At 48.1% G+C, this 18,101-nt stretch overlaps 5 protein-coding genes across 5 annotated transcripts; 2 read left to right on the top strand and 3 right to left on the bottom strand.

Annotated features, from left to right (window-relative positions):
* Positions 1–129: 129 nt before the first annotated feature.
* N7479_005904 (transaldolase family protein) lies at positions 130–1,454 on the bottom strand (the record flags this gene model as incomplete). Its single annotated transcript, XM_057253600.1, has 6 exons — positions 130–192; positions 242–569; positions 627–858; positions 929–1,037; positions 1,102–1,227; positions 1,278–1,454. The coding sequence occupies 6 exons, from the start codon at positions 1,452–1,454 to the stop codon at positions 130–132; spliced, it is 1,035 nt and encodes a 344-aa protein (XP_057107462.1).
* A 530-nt stretch (positions 1,455–1,984) lies between these two features.
* On the bottom strand, positions 1,985–4,596 carry N7479_005903 (cysteine--tRNA ligase; the record flags this gene model as incomplete). The annotated part of the gene is made up of 2 exons (XM_057253599.1): positions 1,985–4,093; positions 4,156–4,596. 2 exons carry the CDS (start codon positions 4,594–4,596, stop codon positions 1,985–1,987), a joined length of 2,550 nt encoding a protein of 849 aa, XP_057107461.1.
* A 185-nt stretch (positions 4,597–4,781) lies between these two features.
* trm61 (tRNA 1-methyladenosine methyltransferase subunit GCD14) lies at positions 4,782–6,293 on the top strand (the record flags this gene model as incomplete). Its single annotated transcript, XM_057253598.1, has 1 exon — positions 4,782–6,293. One exon carries the CDS (start codon positions 4,782–4,784, stop codon positions 6,291–6,293), a length of 1,512 nt encoding a protein of 503 aa, XP_057107460.1.
* Positions 6,294–6,672: 379 nt separating this feature from the next.
* N7479_005901 (UBA/TS-N domain protein) lies at positions 6,673–9,424 on the bottom strand (the record flags this gene model as incomplete). Its single annotated transcript, XM_057253597.1, has 2 exons — positions 6,673–6,774; positions 6,845–9,424. The coding sequence occupies 2 exons, from the start codon at positions 9,422–9,424 to the stop codon at positions 6,673–6,675; spliced, it is 2,682 nt and encodes an 893-aa protein (XP_057107459.1).
* Positions 9,425–15,578: 6,154 nt separating this feature from the next.
* Positions 15,579–17,271, top strand: N7479_005900 (URC4/urg3 family protein; the record flags this gene model as incomplete). Its single annotated transcript, XM_057253596.1, has 4 exons — positions 15,579–15,911; positions 15,988–16,477; positions 16,542–17,137; positions 17,188–17,271. 4 exons carry the CDS (start codon positions 15,579–15,581, stop codon positions 17,269–17,271), a joined length of 1,503 nt encoding a protein of 500 aa, XP_057107458.1.
* Between the last annotated feature and the right edge of the window lie 830 nt (positions 17,272–18,101).

Raw genomic sequence — 18,101 nt, 5'->3', positions numbered from 1 at the left:
GCACTAGAACTATATATGGCATTTCAGGTCCGGATTTCTTTCATTTTCTTATATTTTCTTATATTTACCGCAATTTATTAAGCTATAACTCAAATAAAATGTAGTTGACTTGGTTAGGGACTAGCAAATTCAAAGGTATGACCCTAGAAGCCGCTCCAACTCATCCTGGGCATCACAGAAGATATTTATAGCCTTGATCTCTGTTAGCGACGCTTTAAAGCCGAGCAATATATCCACTTACGTCTGTCAACTTGATCTGACTAGCACCACCCTGATCCCGCGCAAATGTGATCTTGTATCTTCCAGGATCGTTCATGAAAGAGACATCCCGCGCGGGGATTGGAAGTGTCGGCGCAACATCAAATAGCGACTTGACATTTTCTGCATAAGGCTGGGTCAATTGTGTCAACAAACCTGGTGAAATAGTGATGTGATCCGCTCCAGCGAGGGCAAACATATCCTCGACAGAAGCCAAGCTAGCGGGGAGGACTTTTATGCGCGAATTGATGGAATTATAGTATTTCTGAATGGCTACGCAAAGCGGGAGCAATTTCGCATTGTCCACGTAACTAAAGTAGGAGAGGTGTTAGTCGGGACTTGAAAGAAGAGGAAGGTTTGATACTAACCCCGCTTCGAAATGCACCTTCAGTTCATTCGCATATGGCGCGATATAAGTACAGCCGACCTCAGCAGCAAGTACAGCTTGAGTCATGCTAAACAGAGTGGTTGCTAAAGTATGCACACCAGCCAACTCAAGGGTGCGGCAGGCCATCATTCCTTCCCATGTACTCGGAATCTTGATACAAATTCGATTGGCATTGAAGCCGGGCTGGAGATTCTGGAACAATTGCACGATTCCTATAAGCGATAGGATTATCACCGGGTCTCATTAAACAGGGACAATATCAATACAAAGGGTCAAACGTACGGAGTGCATTGACCACAATCTTCTCAGTCGAGTACGAAGAGTAAGGATTAACCTGTACATGGACACGTCCACCGATATGTTTTGCCATTTCTAGGGTCAACGTAACCATCTATTAATCGATATCAGTCGACCTTCTTCACCAAACCTATGCTATAATTGAAGCAGCAACTCACCGCAATCTCAACAGCCAATTCATTCTCATCTATGGAGTGCCTCAGATGCAATATCGACGCCTCTGCGCGCGACGCCGTAAGGACATCAAACCGCTCTGGCTTAGAAAGCTCGGCGAGTGCAATAGCCTATACGGTTAATTTCATAGCCTAATTACGTTGCATCTTCAAGGCCTTACTTGATTGGAAGTACAGTCTTGAAAAGGGCCGAAGGTTTTGGCAACTAGAACATAGTCAGTTATCTGACAATGGTAATAATCGACTATGTAGAAGGACCAGTCACCTTCGTCGTCCATCGTATCACAGTCGACCAACGTGCGCGAACGCATATAGTCGAGACCTGTGTGTACTGCCATTTTAGTGTGGAGTGGTAAATCTGAGATGGTTGCTCTTGCGAATGAGCAAAGCTGACAGAAAAAGAGAAATAAAAAAAGGAATTGAATCACGCTTTCCGCAACCCCGTACGTGTTTAATGGGGGGTTTTCCGGGACACCATACTCTGCAGGTGGTACGGATTTGTTGGCCCGAGTGATTTGATAGTGGGCCATATTTATGGTACTCTCCAGGACTGTATCTAGCACTGCATGTGTATTGCAGCGCAACACGGGGGAAATGTACTATAAAGTATGACGGAAGTATGAGGGCTAGGTCAAAGCATCAACGGGTTCGGATTACAGTATGTCATAACAATTAGAACTATTCAGCAAGAAGTAAATTGTACTTAAGTGTCCCAATCAGGCAATATTCATATTGTATAGGATAAGAAGGATAGGATATATGCCGAGAGAAACGCCTCGCGATGCAAAGTGGAAACCCACCCCAAACAACCGATACCTATTAAACTAGATATTCAAAAATCAAATGCTCTCTTTTGTTTTGTTGGCTTCTATTTGGCCTGAGTAGCCAACCACGCCTCATGTGCCTTCTTCTGACGCTCCCACTCTTTACGGAGCTTCTTCGCCCTGCTCTTTGTGATTTCCTCGCCAGCAGTGTCACGGGTAGGCATGCCTTCTTCATCCCAGGCGCTGTACTCGTTGGTGCGGAACATCTCTAGATGGCTCAGCTTGCCCTTCTCGGCCTTCTTGAGAGCTTCCTGCTCCTTCTTCAGCTTCTCAGCCTGCTTTTGGAGAGCCTTGGCTTCCTTCTCTTCCCGTGCCTTGAGCATCTCTTGGGTCACAGGTCGGACTAGGGCAGGCTGGTTTTCACGATCTTCGAGGGCGATACCGACATCAAAGAGGTCGATATCTCGAACGCGGTCGCACAGAGACAGGATATCCTTGCCAATAGAATCAGAGGATCCCAAAGACTCCACCTTGGCACGGAAGTTGGAGAAAAGCTCCGCATATGGCTTGGCAGATTCGGAGGTTTCTTTGGGTGCCGATGCTTGGGCAACTGCCGCCTCGACATCCTTGGCAGAGATTCCATGCTTGGACCGCGCGGCTTCACGGAGCGTGTCACGCAGGGCCGACAGAGGATACAGGTAGGGCTTGGCCTCATCGGGGATATCAATACCAGACCAGCCGATTTCAGTGCTGTCAGCCGAGGCGGTGCCGTTAAGACCGAAAATGTTCACCATGGAGGTGACCCATTGGGCTGCAGCATGGACATCCTCAGAAGGCACAGTGGCCTTGTCAGCAATGTTGAACTTAGAGATAAGTTCTGAAATCGACGCCATGACAGCGGGGGTGTTGAAAGAATCACAGAGCTGGTCGTTGACTGCCTTCGTAGTCGCCTCCAGGTCAGCAGCAAAGGTGGTGTCGGTGCCTGACGACTGGAGAGCAGCAGGATCCTTCACCTTAAGGAAAAAGTTGTTCACCTTCTCCTCCCATGAGCTACCAGTGTTCACAAGATCTTCTGTGATCTCAACACCGTCCTTCCAGCCACCCAGAAGGAAAACAATGCGCAGACTTCTCGGCGACCAGTCCTTGCGATCAAGCGCTTCTCTGATGGTAGTGAAGTTCTTCAACGACTTAGACATCTTGGATCCTTGGATGGACAGATGGCCCATGTGCAGGAAGTAGTTAACCCATTGCTCATGGTCGTGGTCACCGTGCCAGTATGCCTCACTCTGGGCCAGCTCATTGTCGTGGTGCGGGAAGGCAAGATCAATACCACCAGAGTGAATATCCATCTGGTTGCCCAGCCGAGCTGATGCCATAGCTGAGCATTCAATGTGCCAACCAGGGCGACCCTTGCCCCAGGTGCTGGACCAGCTCGGCTCGCCTGGCTTGGACGACTTCCAGAGAGCGAAATCAGAAGGACCGCGCTTTTCTGTGGTTTTACTAGCCAAAGAGCCTTCGCCCTCTGCGGCCAATTTGTTGTCTGAGCGACTCCAAGGCTCAAGTCGAGCGTAGGGGTGGCCCGCAGCTTCGAAGGCATTGATATCAAAGTACACGGATCCATCCTTTGTAGCATATCCGAAATTATTCTTAACAATGCGATCCACAAAGGCCGCAATCTCATCACCATATTCCGTCACGCGAGTCAACTCGGTGGGGTCAAGAACGTTCAGGTCCCGCATATCCTTAGTGAAGCGTTCCTCGTATCTCTTGGTCAACTTGGTGAAGATACTGTGATCGTTCGCATCAACCAATGCACCCTTCAGGGCATCAAGATAAGGCAAAATGAGATCCTGCGCGTTCGTATAGAACGACTCAGCGAAGAGAGCGTCGGCACTCGAGCCATCGCGGGTTTCCGCCTGCGCGATGACTTTTGCGGCCGACGCAGCCGTCTTGATGTGCATCTTAACCTTGGCCTCATCATCACCTGCCTTCTCGTTTCCTGGCAAAGCGCCACCGTTCAAGATAGTCGCATAGGTTTTTTCAACCTCATTCTGGTACTTCGATGGAGGAAGTTCTGAGTCAAGCAAGGGAAGGTTCTTCTTTAAATAGGCGACGAAAGCGTTTTTGACAGTATCCAGGACCTCCGGGGTAATCGTAGGGTTGACACCGACGAATTCGTTAAACAAATGTTGTTGTCTGGCGCGGAGAATGATCTATAGGATTCGTGAGTCACTGCGCTTGAGGCTGTATCCCTATACACAGCGCCAAGTCATACCTTGTCATCCACGTCTGTAATGTTCATAACAAATTTAACATCAAACTTGAAGTAGTCGCGCATAATTCGCCGAATAATATCAGTGCTAACATAGTTTCGGGCATGTCCAAGATGCGCATCGTCGTAAACAGTCGGTCCGCACGCGTACCACACAACTTTCTTTCCCGCGGGGTCGATCGGGACGAAGGGGGTCTTGGACTTCGTCAACGAGTTCCACACCTTCAATGGAGGCAGTTGCGCGTCCGGGCTAGAGGCCGGTTGCCGCCATGGCGGCTGCTGGCGAGAAGACATGGACCTGAAAGATGTGACCGACAATAAAAACCGCTGTTTGGACGGTGAAAAGAAAGAAAAGGGAAGAAGGGAAGGTCGGGGGGAGAGCATAAAGAGGGAAGCAAAGGCAATGGAGGGGGAGGGGCTCTTGTCAGGACCAGATCGACTCATCCATCAACCGCGGACTCGCTGTGATTGGCGGTAACTGGGGATGGAAGGACCGAGCCCTGAGCCCTAATTCGTGGCCCGATCAGGCAATTAGCATGGTAGCCTTTTTTTTTTTGCGGAGAGGCAACGAGTTCTAGCCTCAAGTTAGGGATTGTCCATACCAATTACCCTCACTTATATCGCTCGCCATGCCGTCCCCATTCTTCACCCGGAACGCCTCGGCGGAGAAAGATAGCCTCGCCCTCTTGCAACTCCGCCGCGACCAGATCATTCCGACGATCCTCCGCGACCATGACGACGAGAACCAAGGATATTGGGAAGGAAAGGTCACCAACACTCGCTTCGGTTCGTTCCCACACAGTACTTTGATCGGGAAACCCTGGGGCTCGCAGGTCGTCGCTTCAAAAGTCGACACAGGCTCGCGCGGTCGCAACAATCCCGCCAAGCGCAAGGCCGAGGAGCTCGATGCGGAGGGAACCGGCGCAGAGGAGGATAAGAAGCCATCATTAAGAACCCCCGTCTCAGCGGAAAGTGGATTCCTACACGTCCTCGCCCCGACCCCCGAAGCCTGGACCATATCTCTCCCCCACCGCACGCAGGTCGTCTACACCCCAGACTACAGCTACATCCTCCACCGACTTCGCGCACGACCAGGCTGCACAGTGATCGAAGCCGGAGCCGGCAGCGGCTCATTCACGCACGCCTCAGCGCGCGCCGTTTTCAACGGGTATCCCGGGACCGAAGAAGCGACCAAAAAGCGACGGCTGGGGAAGGTGTGCAGTTTCGAGTTTCACGAGCTACGCGCAGCCAAAGTGCAGCAGGAACTCAGAGACCACGGTCTCGACGGGATAGTGGAGGCTACGCATCGCGACGTCTACGAGGACGGATTTCTATTAGGCGATCCCAAGACCGGCAAATCGCCGAAAGCCAACGCCATCTTCCTGGATCTACCCGCTCCCTGGCTCGCACTGAAACATCTCGTGCGCAACCCACCCCCGGGACAAGAATCAGCTCTCGACCCTGAATCCCCCGCATATCTGTGCACATTCTCTCCGTGTCTCGAGCAGGCAGAGCGAACAATCCGCACAATGCGCAGGCTATCATGGCTCAATATTTCAATGGTGGAAGTCGCCCAGCGACGACTGGATGTCAAGCGTGAGCGTATCGGGTTAGATACCGAGGGCGTGCGCGGAGCCACACTGTTCCCTAAGACAGTTGAGGAGGCAGTTGCAAAGCTGCGCAGTGATGAAATACGCGCCAAGCTTATCCGCGACAACCGAGCAACCAAAGACCAGCCAGATTATCAGCCGATTGTAAAGGAGACGCCGTTCTATAAAGAGAAGACGGATGTCCCCTTATATTCTCAGGGTCGCTTGATGCACCGGTCAGAGCCGGACCTTAGAACTCATACCTCGTACCTTGTCTTTGCAATCCTGCCTCGGGCTTGGTCGGAAGAAGAGGAGCAAAAGTGCCGTGAGCAATGGCCGTCGGCTAAGGTAGCTAAGCCTGATAATGAGCCGAAGACTAGCAAGAAGCAAATGAAGAGAGAGGCTGCGGCGGAACGGGCTAGGCTTCGTGAGGAACAGAAATTGCAAGAAAAGCCAGAGTCAGAATCGGGTGAAAAGGCCGAGGAAGAAAAGGTCGAGGAGAGCAATAAAGCTGATGAAGAAATGGCTCAAGAAGAGGGCGCCGAGGCATGAGGATGAATAGATACCAGTGATTTGTTTCGTTAGCATAAAATTTCCATAGCTAGATTGGGGGCATTGTTGTCTTTGAAGACATTCTAGACATTCTACATCACACACATATGATTTACTCAAAGACTCATCTTCATTACTCACATTGTGCGCAATCACGGAGCCAAGCTGGTAGTCATCAGCCCAGTATTTAGAAATATTTGAACAGGCAGAACGGCGATGAGTGAGTACTACAGGGGATCAAAAACATCAAGGCAACCGCTCAAATGGGAATTCTCCATGTATAGGACAAAGATGATATCAAAGTCGCCTTCTGGAAATGGAATCATGAGATGCAACAAATAACGACGAGTAGATGGTATCAACAGGGAAATACGAATTCTCAGAGATTATTTTCAGCTCTGAACTTATCCCACGCTTCATTCAGGGTTCCAAACACAGACCCAGCAATCATACGCTGCTCAGTGGTGGCAGTGGTGGAGATCTGATAGACAAAGTTAGTTAACAATCCGACAAAATGCAGCCAACGCCACTTAAGAGAGTAGTAAACATACCTTATCAGGGTGCACCTTCGAAATGCCCTTCATATACTGAATTTTAACCTTATTCGGCAAAATCAGCTCGGACAATCCAATCTTCTTCCACCCAGCCTCGGGCCACAGCACAGAATCCAAGCTACCGAGCAGTGCACGCAAATTGTCTTGCTTGCCATTCCTCCAAGCAGCAATTCTAGCGTCAACGCTATCAGCAAGAGCAAACTTCTCTTCGTCGGCACGCTCAGCCGCCTCGTTAGCTTTCCGCAGACGACTAACTGCTTCAAAGTCTGTCCCTGATGCAGACGTGGCCGTGAGACCGGACGAAGCAGAAGGCTTCTTAGGCGGAGGCGAAGGCCTTTTTCTGGCAGGGGCTGCGGCAGGCTTGGATTGAGGCTTGCTGATACCGGCTGCTTTCTCGCAACGGTTCCGGCCTTGGATGCTCGTGCTGCCACCATGACCAGACTCCACAGCCAGCTTCCACGTCTGCGCGGCCTCGCCCCAGCGCTCGAGCTGCTCTAGGGCTTCGGCTTTGCGTATTAAAGCCTTGCCGAAGAAGTCCTTCATGGGCTTGGGTGGTTCGCCGGTGCCGAGATCGATTACCTCTGATTCGCCCTTGGACGGGCCAATGAATGTGAGGATGATATCGGCGTCGTCGATGGCGGACTTCGGTTCGCCGATCTTCAGGGCTGTCATGGCACGGTTGCTGCGGATGATAATGGTGATAGGGTGCTTGTCAGGGAGCATGCTGAGAGCCGTAGAGAAGCTCTGGTGGGCTTCTGCGTAGTCGCCTCTCTTGTACGACTCTGCAGCCTTTCCGCGGTGTCGGTGTGTCGATTGAAGCGCCTCTTGAGATACAGGTGGAATAGACCGTGTTGGGGCTTTGGGCCGCACGGGGATGGAAGCTGAGCGTGCCGGAGGGGTGGCAGTCTGGGCTGGGGTAGGGGGCTTTGGACGACTAGCTGACGGAGCGGGAGAATCAAAGAGGTCGACGGCAGGCTCAGAAGGCGGCGGTGGCGCCTGGGGTCGCTTGCGTCTCGCAGGACTAACATATGCTTGCGCCGGCTGCTCTTCGGCGGCAAAGCGTGAAAGCCGAAGTTTAGCATCTGGAGGGCTTGGTCGGGATGGACGCTGGAGGAAGTTGGCTTGCTGCCTTGGCGAGACATCACCAGGGGGCTGTTGATTACGAGGAGGCTGGCTTCTCGGGTCGGGGTGGTGGCTTTCACGAGGACGCGGAGGTTTCTGAGGCCGACCAGCTCCAGACTCAAGAAGAAGAGCCTCATTAGTGAAGTCCTGTTGTTCTCTTTGAGCTTGAGTAAACTGGTCACGACCTGGACGCTGCGGCTGCAGAGGAGGTTCGTCTTGTGGGGATGCATCTCTCATCCAACGTGGCTGGCTAGGGTCATGTTCGACACTAAATTCGTTTACAGCTTGTTGGAATCTCTTGCTACCAGTCTTCCAAAGTGAGCCGGCTGATTTCAGCAGGTTATTGCCAAATTGAGATGCCAACTGTGCAGGGTCTTTGTCCGCTGATGCTGGACTCCGTCTATCCTGACGTGATCTCGATTCTGACATTTCTTCTCTCATCCAAGAAGGCCTGTCGCGATTACGACTATCGCTCCTTTCAGCGCGATCAGCAGAACGAGTGGCACTGGGATGCCCTTCAGTCTTCTGTCGAGATTCCGCATGGGCTTGGGTAAGAAGCCAACCAACAGCGGCCTGTACGTCAGTCCCGGAGTCTGTGGTATTCAAAGCCCGGCGAGATTTATCCGCGGGGAATCCCATGTCCACCAGCTCCGCAATAGCCCGATCGACATCGTTAGAAGGCTTAGGAGATGCATCTTGGTCTCGTCCTCGGTCTGAGGGTGTGGCAGATGTGCGAGGCGGTTCCTGGTGGGGGATATCTGATACCGGCTTCCCGAGCAACCCAAGGAAATCATCATCGTCGCCTTGTTGAGGCTGAGAAGCGGGGATAGGCGTGGATTTCTGCTTCAATTGATTGAGGCCGAATGGGTCATCGTCATCAAAGGCATCCAAACCTCCCGTGTTGTCCTCCATGGTAATTCCGCCATTGGAAGGTGAGCGACCGTTCAGGCCGACGCGGGGCGACGATCTTGCGGATTCGGGGATCGGGAAATTGGTCGACGCGTCAACCGGCGCGGCAGCATCGAAGGCGGCCAGGATATCATCATCGTCCGCGGGTGTTGATGTGGACCGAGAAGCAGGTACAGATGCGGGGCTCCGGGTACGTCCTTCAAAGTTGTCCCAGAATTGGTTGTTCTGGCCTCCTTCGAATCGACTACGATTTTCGGCTTCCTTCCTAGCCTTTTCCTCCTGCAAGCGTTTCTGCTGTTCTAAGAGAGTGAGGTTCTTGTTTCCGGCGGAAGAATTGAATGAAACCAGATTCGCAAAGCTATCTCCGGTAGAGGTGGCGGGCTTTGATGGCGAGCTTGAGCGGTTCGAGGTCGCAGATAACGGGGTAGACCTGCCGGAGCCGCCATTTGATGGCATGGTTGGGTACAAGTAACCAGAGCTCATTGGCGGCGGTTTGCTTGGGTTTTTGGAGTCGGAGGACCAACTCAAGCCGTTTAAGTCCTCCATGGTGAGTGAGCTTGTCGTAAAGGAAAGTGACGTCTGATGGGTTCGAATGAGGATTAGGTCCCAGAAGAGGGATGGAGGTTTTCCATGATCTCACCAGCTCACAATATGAAAGAAGCTCAAGTTAATTTCAACCGTTTGCTATGCTATCAAGCAGATGCAGAACACTTGCCCCCTGCATGTGGGGGATCCAGACCGCACTGAGGCTAGCACGTGATTCTACGTTTTCATCTATCGCATTCTGGAATAGCTTCATATCCTTGAAATATCAATTCACTATCTGACTATTCAATTTCTTGAGATTCAGTTTGGAAGGATCTAGAAATCAGTTACTTCTTAACATGGACTATGCTCAGTCCAAAATGTATGCAATGACGTCAATGTGAGAGAAATCACAGTCCAGAGAGCTTTAACTGCTTCTCATACTGTATTCTATTTCTCAACAACAATGGTTCTCGATGATCACTGAGATATCTTTCAAATTCCAAATTGCCTAGGAAGTATTCACAGATATCACCATAGTTTGTTCGTATGTAGCTTTTCAAAGTATAAAATGAATGATGTTCTTCCAATTGCCCAAGCAAAATTGTGAATAGCGATGGGAAGGAGCGCCCTGAGACAGGGGTGTAGGAATCTTGAGAGGGGAAAAGACAAGGATAAGAAGGAATATAGAAGCTGCCTATGTTGTAGGTAAAAGGGAATCAAAGAATGCGGCTGCTTCAGCTAATCCCCACAACCATAGCAAATCCAATGGCTAAGTAGAAAACAAACAACTTAACAATAATACACCTACAACAGATGAGGCATATATATCACGCTTAAATGCCAATAGAATTATGCAGACCATTATACTCCTTACGGGCACTGAGAAAAGCCACATAATCGTACACCGTGGAGACATAAATCTGCGGTTTATCCGCAATCACGAGAACGTGCCTCCACTGGTAGACCTATCTCTGTAAAAAGGCGACTGTATCAAAGAAAGCAAGCTGAATTCAGCACTTAGTGTTTCCACATTGTAAGCTTTTACTTTCTCAATCCTTTGTATAATTACACAGGTCCATCACTAGGTTTCAAAAACATGCCACAGCCACTCAATTAACCATACCCCGTATACAGTATGTAGTACGGAGTACACCGTACAAGCGCCGTACGAACTAGCGGCTAAACGCCAAAGTCTTCTTTCAATAGCCGATAGAGATCATCGGTTCCTGGCCCTAGTGGACAGGGAGTTGGCCTATGAGATCCAACCATATATGTACTCGTACTCCTTACATACACGGTAACAACGCCTACTGAAGCTAGACTACGTACGATTCAATCATAATGGAACAAGGATGCGGAGGTCATCCAGACTATTGTTATTGTATTCCGTGCGGAGTAGACGGGGCAATATGGTCTCTCTTTCTACTTTTGGCTAGTGCATCATGTCCCAATTGGGGATGCAGATCGGAAGGGCAATGCCTCGGTACCAGATATAGGCTAGAACATTATAGGCTAGGACTATCTTGTCTTTCCTAAAGCACCGAAAATGGATACAATAGTATGTATTCAAATGTTTACTCCGTAGGGTTAGACCGGCTATATACATTACAGTCCATATGTATGGAGTATGTTCTCCCAAGGTACGCCGTAGCGCCTTTGGAAGCCCAAAAAGGGGGAATTCCACCCGCTAGAATAATGTTAAATTTAAAGTTTGGTGAAATTTTTATGCTTTAGCGCGCAGGCTAATGAAGTTTGGCAGGTCGAAGATTACCCGATACAGTCCGTCTATACGAGCAAGATGAAGCAGTGGGGCTACTATAGCGGTAGTCTTTAGGCACGTATCGTTTGGATATGGAGTAGCAGTACAGAGCTATGTACCTACTATGTAGAGTAGATGATACTCGCGTATACTGTTACATGCACATAATCTACAACTATATAATTCTCTGACCTTGGTATGTATTAAGATATCAAGTTTGATTGAAAGGTACATGTAAAATGGCAGATGCGGCGGCTCGACCCGGTTAGCTTGTGCATTGAACCGAACATCAAGGTGAGTCTTAGGGTCTGCTTCCTTTCGGTCCCCGTCCCATAGGGGTCGACCGTTTCGGAGTCATTGGCCGCGCTGCTTTTAGTGCTCTGCTTTGATTTTCTGCAAGGATGCCTGAGTTGCTTGTCCATGAACAGCTGGTAGTCGTTTTTGGCATCCTGAGTACAGGCCATATCTGTTCCCTCGTCATTCTTTCCTTTGTCTTCCTTGAGATCCAGGCTCTGTTGGAGCTTGCTTGCGTTTGGATGGCATGTTGATGCTATTGGGCTCGCTGGGAGTGGGGAATTGTAGAAGGGAAAATAGAATTAGATGAAAAGACTGACGAATGGAGTATTTATGAAGTAGGGGTATGATATAAGTGAAAATAAAGCAAGAGGCAAAGTAGGAACCAAACTATGAGTTCTTTTTGTGTAGAGTAGGTACAGAATTTGCGCTTTAGCTGGCGTTGTAATCTCCCAATTGTCTCTCTTGTCTCTCATAAGTGCAACGTACTAGTGATTGTTGAGCCGAAGCGGTTTTGACTTTGATGGTGTACATGTAGAGATAGAATTCCCCAAGCTGAGAACCCACAACCTAGCTCCGCGCAATGAACCTGGTCATCCTAGTCGAACCGGACAAAACTCGACATCCTTATGGGTGCATGTAACCGCGTGGTGACAGTTGATGAGATAGAAACTCCACAGCGCCCCCACACACATGTCCCTTCTCTGTAGGCGGACCCCATAATAAAGTCCCCCGCGTAGTACTTCATTGGTATTGCCTCATACTCGACAAAAAGGGGTGCTTCAACCCGGCTACGAAGGGTCTGTGCCATTACAGACCACAATCCCACCTCGAATTCGAAAGGACTCAATCGTATAGTCTAACCAATCTGCAGTATAGTATCTGCGACCAAAGTTATTATCGAAATTTCACCGTTTTTCGGGATAAAGAAAGCGAATGTTGATCATAATGCAACGAAACTTCATTGCAAAGTGCCGAAGGAATTCGGACTCAAGTGGAGCTACAACGAGCTTTTTAATATTCTCGTCCTATCGATCCAACTTGGCATCGAACTGTAGGTTGGTATGTATGTTTGGAGGTGGAATGTGCCCTCAATTCGACAACCACTGTGAGGGGCGCGGAGGATGGGCGAATCGCCGCGATCACCTTGTTCCCAAAGGAATGACCTCTATATCATCCTGGGTGACATGTGGAACTCTTTGATGGGTTCGACGAAATCGTCGAGCCCTGGTAGTCATGTGAGACTGCAGAGAGGCCCGACCATTCGTTCTGGTCCTATTTTCATGTATGAGATTAGCTGCTGGGTTCCGTAGACAAGAAAAAGAAAGGAAAAGCATACGTTGATCATTATCGTCCCACCATTCTTGGATATCCGCTAGGATCTCGTCTAAAGGGTATCATTCCTGGGATGTTCATATTGGACGGGACCCGTGCCTCGCGAGATTGTGATGATTGGGTAACCATCTCTCATCTGGAACGGCATCATCCTTGTCGTAATCAGGGGCAGGGAGTGGTGTTGTTAAAGAGGGAAGAGGGGTGAGTGGTTTGGATTCTGGCTCGAAAGGTGGCAATTGAGGGACGTCATAGCGATTCCTAAATAGGGAACTCCGTATATATAGAATTTATTTGCCGGCAAGAGCGATCGATAGCATCCATTTAAAGTACCAGATACTTCTCATCTTAGATTATTATCAAAATCAGTCACGTAGTAACCAAATGAGCAAATTAGTAGCTTATTACTACCTCAAAAAGAGCCTTAAGAATACAGCTAGCAAGGATATTAGAGATGGCGACAAAGCCAATCAAGTGGCCACGCCTATACTCTACAACTCGGAGCACTTTGTATCCGATCGATAATCTAGACCCTCCAACAGTCAGATTGCACCTAATATTATAAATTGTATCAATATTCATTATTATACTCATTTCTTGGGCAAAACGCGCATCGTCCCAAAAATGAGTTTCCACTATTGGTATACTATCTCTCCATTAGAGGATATAAGGAATCCGGGGGTGGTATTACATATACACAGGTCTACAATGCCATTGTTAATGCTAGTATACAATGTACAACATACTCCGTACCCTGTACTCTGTACTTAACAATCTAACCGTCTCGTTGTCCAGAAGTGCGGAAAAATGGAAAGTCGGAACTCCGCTTTTTTACAACAGCGGAACCCGTCGGGAAGACGAGCCGCGCGGTAGCGAATTGAAATGCAATCGGTGGAGTGTTTACCCCTGACCATCAGGGCTCAGGCAATTATATGGGCCACTTCGCACAATGGCTATATGGCTATTATTGTATCTTTTTATCCATATTCCATATATCCATAGATTTACAACTTATGATACTTTTTCAACATATAATTCTCAAGGGAAAAAAAAGAGAGAAAGTAAAGAAGAAAGAAAAGGAAAAAACAGAGTTAACTTGAAACGACCCAACAGTGTGGCCAGGCCCGTGCTTCCCGCGTTAGCTGGATCCTTGGGTGCATTGTATAAATGGGGGAGTTTCTTAAACGGTCCGGAGATGAGCCTTTGTAAGAGAGGATCAAGGATCATAGATGTAATGTATGATCCTTCATATGAGGTCCCTGCACAGTGCACTGTTCGACATGTACTATGCACCCTCCATGCACACTCCATACATATAATCTATGTATTTTCATGACAAATAAGGATCCGACCTCGGGAAGTCTGGAATTACTGTACCACATTCAGACACATTATTTCCCCAAAGGAGGGGGCAGAATGTAATGTGAAACCATGGAGAGACTGGGCTTGAGAGGGGGTGTAGCTTAGGTAGCATTGTAAGGGCTCATAATATAGTATACAACGTACAGAGTACATATGAGAAGCGAGACCTTCCTCTTCCAGCCGATAGGCAGATGAAAACGGCCATTGAAAACACCTCCAGGTCAATTCTCCGGTTCTCGGTTGTGGTACGGAGTACCATACGTTCATGCAAGGCGCAACTTGGGGGCATCTGGGTGATTTTGCCGCAGAATTACTCCCCTGAGACACTATTACTATTAATTACTAGTCCCCATCTTAAATAGTTGAAGAAAAGGATATCTCTTTCAAACTCAAATAGGCTTTAGATATTCACTTAATGCGTGATAGCTGGCCATTCACATAAGTACAATGAAGTAACCGAAGTGGAGAGCCCTGGAGATTCCGCACAGGGCAATGCCTTTTTTCTTTTTTCTGAACGGTACGCTAGCCCGTGCATTTACGGCTATATTTCCAAGGTTCGTTTTCGCTTTAAGCCTATTATATCCCCTAATAAGGCATGGCCTGATCGATATAGCTAATCTATCTACACGTACTAGAACCAAAAAGAATTTACTTGACTTTACTTTGTTCACATATATTTACCTAGTATTTAACCATTCTGAAACATGATTCGCTTATTTCTCAAGTGGAATGATAGTCCCCCTGTTGCTTTCCGACTGGTCAATGTCTCCGGGACTATCCCCATACCTATTACGGCAATCGGTATCCCTAATTTATTGGAAGTAGACTCTGTACTGTGCACGGTACAGACATAATTCTCATTATCCCGTATTGAGTATATATATATACTAGTATGGAGTACATGCTAGTCATAATCTAGATATAAGACATCTAAGGTAGTAAATCACCTTGAACTAACTTCCAAGGTTGGCGTTCCCGGTACCCCCATTCTAAGCCTACTTAGCCTACGGAGTCCTAATTCAACTAAATTCTACTAAAGTACGAGTTGTGGATTGTACCTTTCCCGAACTCTTCGATCCAGACTCCAGACTTCGACTTTGCCCCCTAAAAAAAATGGCCATTTCAAATTATTAATGCTCGGACATCTAGCCCGTAAACATGGCTTAAAGAGGTCCAGTCAATGCTCCATAATTAAAAAAAATAATACATATTATATATTACTTATTTTTACTTAGTTTTTTTTTCACCCTTCGAGCCTTTGTTATGTTAAAAAAAAAAATTAAAGAAAAACATCACATCCAGATGTCACTTCCCCTCCTTGTAAACTCCTTATCTCAAAGTACTTTCTTCTCTTCACCCCTCCTTTCAATTTCTCTTTCAAACTTGAAGTCGCAAGGTCTGGGGTGAAACTCCCAATACTCCACAATGGGGCTATTCAAGCGCAAAGATTCAAAGAACTCAATTCAAATCGAGGAAAACGACTCCTTCGTAACGGTCAACAGCGCTCGCACATCAAATACATCCCTGAGATCTCCAGGATATAAGGGAAGTGGCCCACCAGCCTCAATTCCAGAACTCCCTATCGCCAGACCACCAGACCCAGCACTAGACCCAGCCGCATACCTACGAAGCATCCATGCCGTGCGCGAACGCTCCAACATCGTCCTAGAAAAGGCGAAAAGAAATCAACTCAACCATTTCGATGTCGACATGACCAAATTCGAAGCTACAGCATCCTACGTCGTCTCAATTATCAAGGTAAAAAAAAAAAAAACCAGCCTAGCTTTTATCATGTGATCGTTGCGCTGACATGTGCTTCTTGGCCCCAAAACAGCGAGATTATGCGCCAGATTATGAGAATATCCCGCCGCATGGTCGCTGGCAGCATTTCGACGTCGGTGGCAGACCGCGTATCAACCAGCTTCTCCAGTCCTGGCCCAGTCGCATTGATGCGCAGGAGCGAACACGCCGTTTGATTGATTTGTTTGTCGTATCTGTTCTGCTTGATGCGGGCGCGGGCAATAAGTGGTCGTATCGCTCGAAGGAGTCTGGCAAGGTCTTTGCGCGCAGTGAGGGCTTGGCGGTGGCGAGTCTGGAGATGTTCAAGTCTGGCCTTTTCAGTAGTGATCCTACGGAGCCGTGTCAGGTGGATGGCGCGGGACTGAAAAAGGTTACGGCCGAGGTGCTTGCTAAGGGCATGCAACATTCTGACCAAAATCCATTGGCGGGGATTGAAGGCCGCACCGGGTTGTTGGTACGGCTTTCTGATGCACTTAATAATCAAGACTTCTTCGGTGTGGATGCTAGGCCTGGAAATATGCTAGGTGAGATAATCTGGCTTGTTTTTTCTTTTTTTGTGATTGATCAGCTGCTCATTTTTATTTTCAGATTATCTGCTCGGCCATCCATCAACCCTTGCTTCTTCAGTACCTATTGTTCCGATTACCACTTTGTGGTCCGTGCTCATGGATGGCTTCTCTCCCATCTGGCCCCCGTCACGAACACAGATTGACGGAGTATCCATTGGAGATGCGTGGAAGTGCTCGAGTCTCCCCAGGTCTCCACCTGCACAGCAGTGGGAGAATATCGTTCCATTCCACAAGCTGACACAATGGCTATGCTACTCGATCATGGTTCCAATGTCGAAACTGATGCTGATCCACTTCGCCGGGAGCGACCTTCTAACAGGCCTTCCCGAATATCGAAACGGAGGTCTTCTTATCGACATGGGACTCTTGACTCTGAAACCGGAAGATATGCAGCGTGGAATCGATGCATATAAAGAGAATGCTCAGATCAAGGGTCAGCCCAGTGTGGAAGTTGCGCCGCTGTTCTGCGCTGAAGACGATGTAATTGTCGAATGGCGAGCTGCTACTGTCGGATTTCTGGATGATCTCTTAGAGGAGGTTAATTCTCAGCTGGGGCTTAAGAACTCCGAAGAGCAGCTATCACTAGCGCAAATGCTAGAGGCTGGCACTTGGAAGGTAAGCACGCAATGATTCTTTTTGGCTGAGTCAATTCTAACAATCTATAGGGTGGTCGCGAGATTGCGGAAGTTTCGAGACCAAACACCAAGGAACCACCTATCATGATACGATCCGACGGCACTGTCTTCTAATACCCTATTTTCCCATTTTAATTGATGCTTGGATATCTGGATACCTTCGTCATTTGGTTTTGCTATTTGGGACGAGCTTTTTGATGAAATGAACTCTTCATGACCGAATACCTTCATACCTATGTCTCATGTTTGGCTTTTTCTTTTTTTTTCTTCTACCTTTTCTTCTCTTTCATTTTGCCATTTTGCCATTTTGCCATTTTTGTTCTTTTTTCTCTTTTTTCTCTTGTTCCCTCTGCATTGGAGGCTATCTGATTTCCCACTGGTTCTGGGCGGCGACTTTTTTTCATATTGCATCTTACCTTTCATTTTTCAAAATTTTCCATGTTTTTTTTTCTTATTTTTTTCTCTGTCTATTCTATTATGTTTCACTCTCATGTCAATAAAAGTCATACCATAGAAGGAAGATCTATGATTTTCGGGAGACCCATGGGATGTCGTCATCCCGTAACCTCGGCCCCTTTCTCAAAATAAAACAAAACTCCACAAACAAGTGCCAGGGCCAGTTCCAAGTGCACAGCTGTGAAGGTCTTGTTCTCTGCAGTAACTTAAAGAAAAAATACATATAAACAGATTACTAGCTTCATCCTTTCCCTATCTCCTCCGCCCTATCTCTAACGACTTGATTTCAAGATCACGTGCCTCGGGGTAACAATATTCCGTCTCCGCATTAGAAGGCTGAAGCTCATGGATCAACTTTCCTTCCCATCTCATGCTCTTTCGCCCTCAATCCCATTGTTAAGGCAAAAGATGCTAATATTGGACTCCTGATTGAAAAAGCAATACCACTGCATCTGAGCGACCCTGTGAAGGCACTGAGTTGCTCTCCA

The sequence above is a fragment of the Penicillium vulpinum genome (genome assembly GCF_028829585.1).
Source record: "Penicillium vulpinum strain IBT 29486 chromosome Unknown utg000003l_segment0_segment0, whole genome shotgun sequence".
Classification (NCBI taxonomy): Eukaryota; Fungi; Ascomycota; class Eurotiomycetes; order Eurotiales; family Aspergillaceae; genus Penicillium; species Penicillium vulpinum.
The sequence above is the reverse complement of the archived record's forward strand: the minus strand, read 5'-3'. Positions and strand labels throughout refer to the sequence as shown.